The sequence below is a fragment of the Engraulis encrasicolus genome, chromosome 4 (assembly GCF_034702125.1).
Source record: "Engraulis encrasicolus isolate BLACKSEA-1 chromosome 4, IST_EnEncr_1.0, whole genome shotgun sequence".
Taxonomy (NCBI): Eukaryota; Metazoa; Chordata; class Actinopteri; order Clupeiformes; family Engraulidae; genus Engraulis; species Engraulis encrasicolus.
The window spans coordinates 14,025,723-14,038,222 of NC_085860.1; the positions used below are offsets into that span (position 1 = coordinate 14,025,723).

Sequence of the window (12,500 nt, forward strand, 5' to 3'; positions counted from 1 at the left end):
ACCACCCCCCTACTCCCCAAAGCCACCACCCTCCATGCCACCACCCCTACTCCAACCACCCTCCATGCCTGCCACCACCCTCCCTACTCCCTAGTCATCACCCTCCATAGCCGCCACCACCCCTATACTCCAACCACCTCCATGCCCACCACCCCAACTCCTACTACCCTCCATGCCCACCACCCCTACTCCCCAAAGCCACCACCCTCCATGCCCCCCACCACCCTCCATGCCCGCCATCCCTACTCCCCAAAGTCATGTTTGCTCCCAATGGGAGGGAGGATATCCTCCTGATTACACTGGGGTACAGCGAGACACGAACCATGCCACTCTGCGCTCCAAGCCTTTGTTTCATTGTGTAGCCTGCTGAAGCTGGACTCCGGGGATTGTGCGGCACCTCAGTACATTACATGCAGAGGAAACAGGTCAATCAGCGAAAGACAAGGCAGGCACAGAAACAGAAACGGAGGCAGAGGCAGGCATCGTGGCAGCCAGGCAAGCAGGCAGGCACAGAGTCAGGCACCAGGAGCAGTCGGGGGGAGGACTGACAGCCTAAAACTCTCCACTGTATTCAGCCCTTTTCACCCACAAAACAAATCCAGCGCTCCCTCTGCCTTCTCTCTCTCTCTCTCTCTCTCTCTCTCTCTCTCTCTCTCTCTCTCTCTCTCTCTCTCTCTCTCTCTCTCTCTCTCTCTCTCTCTCTCTCTCCATGACAGACCAGGCCAGGGCAGTCTGTGAGGATCCCAAGCCTCTGCACACTCATGTCAGTGTTGCCGCTCCACAAAACGGATGACTCAGGAAAGGGGTCTGCCATGCATGTTTTATGAGCACACGTTTCCTGCACGGTGGCGGCTAGGAATGTCTCTATGACGGAGGGAGAGGAGAGGAGAGGAGAGGAGAGGAGAGGAGAGGAGAGGAGAGGAGATTAGAGGAGAGGAGAGGAGAGGAGAGGAGGGGAGAGGAGAGGAGAGGAGAGGAGAGGAGAGGAGAGGACACGACAGGACAGGAGGGGAGAGGAGAGGAGAGGAGAGGAGAAAATAGGAGAGGAGAGGAGAAAATAGGAGAGGAGAGGAGAGGAGAGGAGATTAGAGGAAAGGAGAGGAGATTAGAGGAGATTAGAGGAGAGGAGAGAAGAGAAGAGGAGAGGAGAGGAGAGGAGAAGAGAGAAGAGGAGAGGAAAGGAGAGGAGAAAAGAGGAGAGGAGAGGAAAGGAGAGAGAAGAGAGGAGAGGAGATGAGTGTACGTGTGTGTGTGTGTGTGTGTGTGTGTGTGTGTGTGTGTGTGTGTGTGTGTGTGTGTGTGTGTGTGTGTGTGTGTGTGTGTGTGTGTGTGTGTGTGTGTGTGTGTGTGTGTGTGTGTGTGTGTGTGTGTGTGTGTGTGTGTGTGTGTGTGTGTGTGTAGCGTAGAGAATCGATTATTACCTGTGATCCTCTGGATCCTCTCTTTTGGTCCCATTCTGGGTGTATCTGCACACAACAAAAGAAAGAAGAAGAAAACATGGATTACAAGGATGCACAAGCCAAAGTTCATTTGTTTTAGAAAGTAGAGCCAGACAGTCTCCATCCCAGAAATGACATTAGACACCGCAAAGCAGATATCAAACACATGTCTATGGGATGTAAAATGGGGATAGTATGCAAGATCAAAAATGATGTGTTCACTTTTAGCTGTCACAGATCTACCGATTTTGTCCGTCTTTTCGATATAAACAAGACTGAACATACCCCAACTACAGACAAGATCAGATTTAAGTGCTAACAGTAGCTTCTGACTATCTATCCACCAAATGTGAAGACCCAAACAATAGGCTCCTTGTTGACAGTAGTAGTCTGAAAAAAGGAGGCACTCTTTTTTGAAAAAAGTTACAAACTCCACACACCTATAGGGAGACTCTCTCTCTCTCTCTCTCTCTCTCTCTCTCTCTCTCTCTCTCTCTCTCTCTCTCTCTCTCTCTCTCTCTCTCTCTCTCTCTCTCTCTCTCTCTCTCTCTCTCTCTCTCTCTGTCATTTGCCACTGACAGTGGAGGAGCATCCGTGGGTGGCACTCAGGTGGCTAGGGGCATGGGGCAACACTACAGGTGACACTTGATCAAATATAGCAGGCTGCTGCACAAGGCTTTGAGGTGATGAGAATCATTGGCATTGATTTATCCTTTTTGGGGGCACTCAAAATCCGCCTGGTGATTATAGGGCCAACAAGGCCAACACATGCTTCTCAGGTGAAATACTGCAGACAGAGAGAGAGAGAGAGAGAGAGAGAGAGAGAGAGAGGGAGAGAGAGAGAGAGGGGGTGGTGCCATACACACATCATGTGCATGTAGCATTAGGCCGGGGACCAGGTTGGCATCTCTGATGGCTCTTGTTTGTGCTTTTGTACACATTGATTTGGATTGTGTATTGACTTTACGACGTACAACTTTACAACAACTTTACAAAGATGATTCAAATTCACAGTTTTTGCCATATAGCAAAGGGGCATATGTGAGGCATCCCAGCAAGAGCACCACGCCATGACCACTGACCATTTTACCCCAACAGTGGCCTTCAGTGAGTCAGCAGGACTACTTACTCACACACACACACACACACACACACACACACACACACACACACACACACACACACACACACACACACACACACACACACACACACACACACACACACACACACACACACACACACACACACACCGAAGACAGTAAAAAGAATTGCAAAGAAAAGGAGAGAAAATGATTCTGAGTCTCAAATCTCATAGGTCCATCCATGCACCAATCAGAGCCCAGTATACGTCTGACATCACACCTCTTTCATCACACAGCCTTGTCTAAACACACACTTGCTACATCACTGCTATTTCCACACCGCCTTTGATCTGACCAGAAAATAAATAAATATAAAATATAACAGGGTAAAAAAAGAATAAGACAGAACAGAAAGCAGGTAATTATTCTCTCCACCATGCAGCGAGCAAGAGAGACATCTGAATACTTCAAAAACGCGACTTGTCAGGAAATCCAGTTTGAACTCAAGGGGGAAAAGAAAGATTCCTACTTTTATAATGAATCTTGCTTTTCTTTGTGTGAGAGAAGAGGCAGTAGAGTAAAAACGAAAAAAATGTACGTACGTCTCAGGTCATCTACAGTTCAGGCTATATTTCAAAAGTACCAATACCTTTTCTAGGTGACTATCATTCTATGAGGGCTGGCATTTTTTTGACATACAAACTCCTTATTGAACTAAAGCGTAAAAAAACAGCTTTTGTGATCTGCACTGCATGATCTCTCCCAATATAATGACGTGCACTTTTACAAAACAACACTGGAATTTGAGTCCAGGATTCACACAAAGATTCACGGCATTTCTCCACAGAGTGACAACATTCAGGATCGGTATATTTGATAGACTAAGTCTGCTGTGACAAGTGCTCAAATGCTTCCTGTAGCTTTTAGAGAATATCAGATGCACTCAAAAGAAAACTGATCAAGGACACAAGAATCATACAGGAAGAGTCAATGCTGAGTGCCACACAACACTACTGTGAACACAAGATACTAAAATAAACAGCAGAAGCCTGTATTTGAACCCTCTCAGTCTCATTGCTGTGTGTATGAACACACCAGACACACCTTGCATCTGTTTTATGTGGATTCGTATGATCTGTGTGCATTTTTATTTTATAATGCATTCATGTCCTGGATGGTGTACACTGTACAGACTGTTACGGCATTGAGTGAGTCAAAGCTACTAGTTAATTAACTAAGCTACTAGCTAGTTATGCTACTAATCGTGTACTCCCGAGCAGAAGAGCAAGACGCTATTTCTCAGCATAGTCTACGTAGTGAAGGTCTCCACTGTTTGAAAAAAACTTGAGAAAGGCCATACGGGCCGAAACGTTGTTTTGTTAATAAATTGCAGCACGATGGACAAGAGTGTGCGGTATCTTCTTCTACAAAAAAACTCCACTCAATGTGTGTCACTGCAGAGATGGGCAGATGGGTGTTTCTGAAATGGGGCATACAGAATAATATCCTCCAGTCTTCAAGGAACTTCCTGTCTCGGGGAAGGGACTATGATATCATCTGAAGCTGATGGGTGTAAGGCCATCTTAATGTCTGTGTAGTTAAAACACAGTCTCACAACTGTCCATATAACCCACAGTACTCCTGGTCAGTATTGCATTTTGCATTGACAGCATGTCTTAAATATGTAGACTGTTAATAGCCGTTGAGTGTGTACATTAATAATGTAATACTAATGTCAACATGAGATTAGGGTTAGGGTACTGTACCAACTCTATTGTTGAACACATGGTCACATGAAGTCCAACATGCTGCAGTATTTCTCAGCAGCAACAGCCTAGTAAGTTCTCCAGTCCTCTCATGTGTGTCACCGGCACTGCACTGCACTGCACAGATGGGTGTTTCTGAAATGGAGCGAAGAGAATACCCTCCAGCCTTCAAGGAACTTCCCGTCCGTCCGTCTGTAAGGGGACTCTCACGACAGCTGATGGGTGAAATAAGGCCATCTGTTCTGTCTGGCTGTGTGGTTTAGGGAGCCCATGGACCCTTCCTGCCACAGAGCCTCACACACACAAGGTTTCCCTGAGACCCAGATTTGGAGGACAGGGTTGCCAGATGTGCCAGACGTAGGATTTCCAGCACCAAAAAAATACTCAAAACCCTAAGCACTAAATCCTGCCCAATTTGAACTAAATCCTATAAATCATATAAATCTGTTTTTTTTAGTACCCTCTCGAAAAATAGATTTGTATCTCAAGAGGCTATCCTTTAATAAAGAATTTGAATTCGAATAAGGGCCTGCCCAAATGCACTAAATCCTGCCCAATTTGAACTAAATTCTGCATAAGAACCTGCCCAAATGCCCCTTTTTTTAACCTGCAGACAGTGGCAGCCATGGTTAGAGCACTGGCCTTTAAATCAGAGGGTTGCGGGTTGAAATCCTATCTTTACCAGAATCTTCACCCATGGCACCTAACCCCACATTGCTCCATTGCCTGTAACCAATACCCTGTACCTAAATAACTGTAAGTCGCTTTGAATAAAAAAAAAACGTCAGCTAAGTGTAATGTAATGTAATGTAATGTAATGTAATGTAAAGATGGTCATCCTTAGCAGCCCAATTGGGCGGGAAACTGCCCAATCTGGCAACCCAGTTGGAGGACGCATCTTGGGATAGCAACGCTTGGAGCAGTCCGTGACGATCACTCCTGAAGACACGCTCCCTGAACTAAGACCATCTGGCTTTCTCTGAAACTGTCCTTAAATGCACCGTACATGAACTGTAAAAGAAGTTTGGGTATAGGCTCTCTAAATCTTTTTCTTTCCAAAGTTGGGTGTCAGAAGGAGGTTTTTGGTCGTTAAATTATTCATTTAGCACTGTAATATTGCTCATTACTATGTTTTGCCAAACGGATTTAAAAGCACTTTGCTCGCACAGCTTGATATCAAAGGGAGTGCAGTGCATATGGACCGACTGTAAGAAGCCCACTTTAAAATCCTTAGATCTTGAATATGAGAAGCAGCCCACAGTAAAACCCAACAGCCTAGTGTGTGTGCCCTAGATGATCTACAGAGCATGTATGACATGAATACATGTATGTGTATGGTATGTGTGAGGTTGCAATGCTGTACTTTTCTCAAGCTGAATGGGCGCTTTGGGAGTCAGTGCAAAAACACACACAGGCACCCACACAAGTGCATACACACACACACACACGCACGTTACGTAACACACACACACACACATAAATACAGACATAGACACAGACACAGACACAGACACAGACACAGACACAGACACAGACACAGACACAGACACACACCAACATGATCTCCAAAAATTCTGTGCTCCTGGACACGGATGTTAAGGACAAAAAATCTGTGTCCAGGAGCACGGATTTTGCCAAAATTCCGTGCTCCTGGACACGGAATTGTTTTCCGTGCTCCTGGACACAGAATTGTTTGAAGTGCTTTCCGTTTCCACAGTCTTGTGTTTTCTCAGGATTTTTCTAATTTCAAATATTTTGTCTAAAAAAAAAACATTTCTTACTGACAGGTTAGGGTTAGGGATTGTTTTGGTCTGGGCACAGCTAGTTTTCTTTCATTCATTATATGAGTTTGATAGCCTAGCAACCAACTGGAAAAGGTATTTCTCAAAAATATGTCTTTAATGACAGGTTAAGGTTAGGGAATGTTTTGGTCAGGGCACAACTTAAATTGCTATATCATTATTTTGTTTAGGATTAGCATTTGGTATGTACTTTCTAATGATAGAGTTAACACAGTGCTGTGGTAATAGCCTATTGAAAGCAATTCCGTGAGCCCATCACGGAAAACAATTCCGTGTCCAGGAGCACGGAAAACAATTCCGTGTCCAGGAGCACGGAATTTTGGCAAAATCCGTGCTCCTGGACACAGATTTCGTGTCCTTAACATCCGTGTCCAGGAGCACAGAATTTTTGGAGATCAGGCTGCAACACACACACAGACACACACACGCACACACACACGCACATGCACACGCACACGCACACGCACACGCACACGTAAACTGATCACACACCCTTGTAGTTAGCCTGCTCTCTGCTTAGGGGAGGGGGCGGTGATGCTACAGTATGTGCTTCCTGGGTTTTAATGAAAGAGAGGAGAGTGTAAAAAAATTCCACATTAACTCAAAACTTCAATACTTTGGAATCAAAACACACTATGATGTTACATTAAGTCGAAAGTCCAAGTGTTGCATTAACACTCCAAAGTGTACTGTGAAGCGTGGGGCTTTTCCTGTGGAGAAGAAAATACTGTGAGCCTGGATGGATGGAGCCGTATTGCACTCCCCCATCACCCCCCCTACCCCCCAACACACACACACCCCGGCTCTGTTTGCCTGCCTCAGATAAATAATGCTCTGAGACAGCGGCAGAGGGGAGAGGAGAGGAGAGGAGAGGAGAGGGGAGGAGAGGAGAAGAGAGGAGAGGAGAGGAGGGGAGAGGAGAGGAGGGGAGAGGAGAAGAGAAGAGAAGAGAGGAGAGGAGAGGAGAGGAGAGGAGAGGAAGGGAGAGGAGAGAAGAGGAGAGAAGAGGAGAGGAGAGGAGAGGAGAGGAGAGGAGAGGAGAGGAGAGGAGGGGAGAGGAGAGAAGAGGAGGGGAGAGGAGAGGAGAGAAGAGGAGGGGAGAGGAGAGGAGAGGAGAGGAGAGGAGGGCCCCCGCGGAGACACTGGCTCCACTGAGCGCTCTGACGCACTCCATTATGGCTGTAATGCACTTTTAAACATGTGTGACCCACCGGGGAGGGAGGGGGGGAGGCAGGAAACTGCAGCGGCATAATGGACTCTACTCCCTAACCTGATTACCACCAACAGCGCCCTCCGTAATCATTCATTCATGAGCAGACTCTCATCTCTTTCTCTCTCATTCTCTCTCATTCTCTCACTTTCTCTCTCATTCTCTTTCATTCTCTCGCTTTCTCTCTCATTCTCTTGCTTTCTCTCACTTTCTCTCTCTCTGCCCTGTAGTCTGCAAAACAATTTAGCCACTGACAACTGCCTTTGCATCGCTGTTCTGATAGCAGCAGGCCCAAGACCTAATGAGTCTTTGCCTTTAGAAAAGCTGGTTGAGGAGATGCACAAACAAGTTGTTTGGTTTGCGATTACTTTTAGAGACTTTACTACACAAGAAAAAGGTTTGAAAATGTATGTCGCTCAGTAGTGGGCTCTTTCCCCTTTATATGATCTACTTATGTACTGTAGTACCAAAAAAGGTCCCAGTCTGTGGTAGTTGTGTTTGTCAACATGTGTTCTTCTTCCTCTATTACTATCCCCCAGTGTCTACTAGGATGTGGCTAATATCCTACTGACAATTATCCCCCCGTGTGTGTAATACAGTGTGGCCGGCTTAACAAGGGGCCTGGGACAGCTTAAATGAACAGGACTGCAATTGAAAGGTCACCAGTTCGCTCTCGACCAAAAAAAAACAGACAGGGGAAAGCATGGGAAGGACATGAGCAGACACAGCTCTCCACCCCTCTCCACCACCTCTCAACCCTCCCCTCTCCTCCCTCTCCTCTCCAGCCTGCCCACTCCACACCTCTCTCCAGCACCTCTCCTCCCTCGTTTAACATCCAGTGTGGAAGTGCCCTTGAGCAAGGTGTCTCGAACTGCCCGCATACTGTACCTGCCTGCCTGGGCGTGTCACTACTCTTACTCTTGTCCAATAGCCAAGCCGTTCCTAGTCCTATGGGGGAGGGACGTACACTACATGTAGGTGACCTGAACTCTAACTGCTCACTGGAGCAGAGTATTTATGACAGCAACGAAAGGGAGCTCCATTTACCATACTGTCCAGTATTAGCCAGGCCACGCCCTCCTAGTGATGCAACACCTTCAGTCTTGCTTCTAGTCAGGCCAAGAGCAATGCAAATATAGTTTCTGATCTCCCGAAAAATTGGGAACTCCACCCACTTTGTCGGACACCAGTCAACCAGTAGCAAACCTAAGGAGGCGGGTCAACCATGCCATTTGGGAAACGTTAATTGTTATGCTCTTGGTCAGACCAAGTCTCGAAGAGATTTGAAAGTCGATGATAATCAGGCTAGTCCAGTGTAGAGCTGAGCCATACATGGAGGTGGGGTGGGGGCTGGGGGTAACTTCTGAACAATGAAACAAAAGAAATCAATTCCATGATCCCCAGGGTTTTCTGGCACCGAGTTTCCCTATTTAATCAATCTGGGTGCACGGCACACACTGTAATTAAGATGGCACAGCCCAAAAGATACAGTCGCACTACAGCAGGGTGCCCCGTTGGTCACACATTAGACAGGGGTGCATGCAGTGGCGGTCGCAACTAGCAGTGTGGATATTCAACCTGTAGAGGGCAGAGTTCTGGCCAGCGAGCTGGGAAAAGGGAGGGAGCTCAGCGTACAGTAGGAGAGGCATTCAGGGCTGGACTGGCCATCTGGCATAGCGGGCATATCCCGGTGGGCCCCACACCCTCGTGGGCCCCTATTTCAAAAATGTAAAAAACGAAAATCTGAAAATAGGGGCCCAAGAGCGTGCGGGGCCCACCGGTGTGTCAGTTCTGCGCCACTAATTAAGAGGGGGCCCCTTTAAGCCAAAAGTGCTCGGGCCCTATTTCTCCCCCAGTCCAGCCCTGGAGGCATTCCCAAAGGGACCAAGCCAAAGAGTGGGAAGCCCAGCTGCTCTTGAAATATATACACTACATAAGGCTGATACAGAATGCTAGCAGCTAGGTAGACAGGGAGGGAGGCATCACAACACACGTTGCTGCGGTATCTACTGTGAACAAATTGGAAACAGGAGGAGAGGAGAAACAGGCAGATGGCAACACACCTGAGGGAAAAAAAGTAAAATCAGAATGGAGTATTTGAAGAGGAAGGCTGAGGTCACCTGGATACTGGTCATCACCGTGCCAGAGAGAGAGGGAGAGGGAGAGACAGGGAGAGAGAGGAGGGAGAGAGAGAGAGTGCGTGTAAGAGAGAGAGGGAGAGAGAGAGACAGAAAGAGAGAGAAGGAGGGCTGAGAGGTGAACAGACATGAGAGGGGAGAAAAAGTTCAGATACTGACTCCTTGACAGCTGGCTTCTCAGAAAGAAATAAACCATAGCTGCTGCTACATATTTCATCCAATATCCAAACCAGCTGATTCGGAATCCAGGCTAACACGGTAGATAAATCGGCCAAGTCCTTAAATTACTCTGGTATAACATACAGCCTGACATTATGGGGGTTTACTTTCTACAGCAGGGGTGGGGAACCTATGTCTCTTAGGGCTGTTTACGTCTGCTGCTTCACATTAAATATGAAATATTTTGTAAAGGAATCTTAGAAATTACATTTTCAATACAATTAGGTTATATTCAGGTGACCTAGAAAGTATATCTATTGGTTCGTATTGAGCTGAAATGGGAAACGGGATGTTAAAATGCGTTAAAATGCAGTAAATTATATCTAAGAAATAGAAAAAAAATATGGGGAAAGACCCCCAAACCCCCCGCCAAAATGAACTGTCCCCTATTTTATTCATTGACAGTTGGCAATGAATGAATGAAATCATTGACATTTTGCAGAGGATTATCAGTATTGCATTGCTTTCTACACTTTTAAACAGCCTGAAAAAAATAACGCGATAGTACTGGAAACTAATCCTCTGTTTAAGGTTTTTTTTTTGCGATGATGTTACTAATACGGCCCGCTTGAGGTCCACATGGGTTGTATGCGCCCCCCGGACCAAAATTAGTTTGACACCCCTGTGTTAAGTGGACATGACTTCTCCTACTTATATTTTGACAACAAAGAATTAATCAGAAAAAGAGCAAAGCATATTGTGCTTCCAGCTTCACTGATCTTTCTCTTTTTGCAATACTCAATATATTGTATATATTTATTAATCCCAAGAGAAAGAAAATGAGACGTACGGCACACCTCCTCACAGATGAGTTTGATCCGAAACACATCACTGGATCGAGGTATGGTCCACTCCACACACATTCCACCAAATCCCTGGATCTGTACACAACCCTCAAAAGCCATTAAACAAAAGTCATAATGTGCAAAAAGTCTCAAAGTCTCCCACTAAAGCCAAAGACAACATCCTCTGGAATCCTCTAATTTACACGTCTTTGGCACATAACGGCCTGACACTGTAACATGATCCCCTTGGCCTGCACTCCACTACTGTCAAGTCTCCTTTATTTTCACGGTGACGGCTTCTGGCCGTTAAAGCCGGGCCATAAAACTGCAACAGCAATCTAAAGGGAAATTCCAAAGAAGTTGATGACTAACTGTGCTTTCGTAAGCAACACCACCCCTGACACTGGAGGAGGTGGTGGGGAAGCAAAAACCTCTGACCCGCCAGCCACAGCGTCTAGTGTTTCTGGGGTTTCTTTTTCTCCACTCTTCTTCTTGGCTGGCGTGCTTTTCCTCCAAAAAACCTCCATAATTTACTCACTGCTGCTTCTGCAAATACTGTTGGTGAAGAAGCACCCACCACCCACCACCTACCACCCATCACCCTCTCCACTGGCGGCCCAGTCGACCTCTCCACATGGGTGTGCCGACCCCTCCTCAGACCTATGACACCATCCCCTCCCCAGGGATTAGCCAACACTCTTCCAGGAAGTTTTACCCCACCAGCCCTGCCAAACATCCTCCTCCTCATCCTCCTCCTCCTCCTCCTCCTCCTCCTCCTCTTCCTCCTCATCCTCCTCCACCTCCATCTCCCCTTCTTCTTATTTAGAAATGGTCATGATGAACATGGTCCAGTAAGTCTTGCCCCACTAGCCATGACTAACATCCTCAACCTCCTCCTCCTCTTCCCCTTCCTCCTCCTGCTCCTCCTCCCCTTCCTCCACCTCCTTCTCCACCTCCTCATCCTTTTCATCCTGCTCCTCCTCCTCCCCTTCCTTATCCTGCTCCTTTTCCTCCTCAACCTCCACTTCCTCCTCCTCCTCTTTCTGCTCCTCTTCCTCCTCCTCCCCTTCCTTCTCCTGCTCCTCCTCCCCCTCTTTCTCCTCCTCCTCATCTTCCTCGTTCTCATCTTCCTCCACTCCCCTGATTTAGGAATGGTCATGAAGAGCATGGTCCAGTAAGTCTTGTCCCACTAGCCATGACTAACATCCTCCTCCTCCTCCTCCTCCTCCTCCCCTTCCTCCTCCTCCTCCTCACCACCTCTTCCACCTCCCTTCTTCTTATTTAGAAATGGTCATGAAGAACATGGTCCAGTAAGTCTTGCCCCACCAGGCCATGTACATAAATGTACAGTATGTGTGATGGACATCAAAACCACACTGAGTGGCTATGGTAGTGGAGTAATGTTACTCCTCCATCTCCTCCTCCCTCCTCCTCTCCTCTGATTTAGCAACAGTCATGAAAACCAGGGTGTGGGGGACCACACTTACATCATTCTCAACAAGAGGACCAAGGATATTGCGGAAAAAAATGAGCAGGGAACAAATTCAAGACTGCATTAGATAATAAATGACTTTGAGAAGGTCACAGTGGGTAGATTACTGTAAGAGAAGAGGGGGGATGGCTGGGAAAGACGGTTTTATATTATGCAGCAGAGTAGTCCAAGGTTTGCATGCAGAAACTAGAATAATAAATAAAACAATAGATGAATGGATTGGTGTGGTTAATCTCACAAAAGTATAGACATGGTGAGAATGGATTTTTGTTTGCCATATTTTTTGACAGGAGAGTGAAGGAGAGACAGGAAATGAGTGAGGGAGAGAGAGACGGGTTAAGATCCCAAATCACCCGGGCTGGAATCGAACCCAGGTCGCCCAGCGTAGAACCGAATGCTGTATTGCTGCATTGGTGAATGAAAGAATGAATGAATGAAGTATTATGTGTATCATGTATCATGAATTATTATGTGTATGTGTATGTGTATGTGTATGTGTATGTGCATGTGTATGTGTATGTGTATGTGTATGTGTATGTGTATGTGTATGTGTATGTGTATGTG

The 12,500-nt window shown here is 46.6% G+C and overlaps 1 protein-coding gene across 2 annotated transcripts in view; it reads right to left on the bottom strand.

The window, feature by feature from the left end:
* The window catches only part of LOC134447331 (cGMP-inhibited 3',5'-cyclic phosphodiesterase 3A-like), a 149,646-nt gene that overhangs the window by 67,186 nt on the left and 69,960 nt on the right, over positions 1 to 12,500 (bottom strand). For both annotated transcript variants that reach the window (XM_063196742.1, XM_063196743.1), the window contains exon 2: positions 1,422 to 1,466. In XM_063196742.1, coding sequence (XP_063052812.1) covers positions 1,422 to 1,466 — 45 coding nt within the window. The remainder of the gene's footprint in view (positions 1 to 1,421; positions 1,467 to 12,500) is intronic.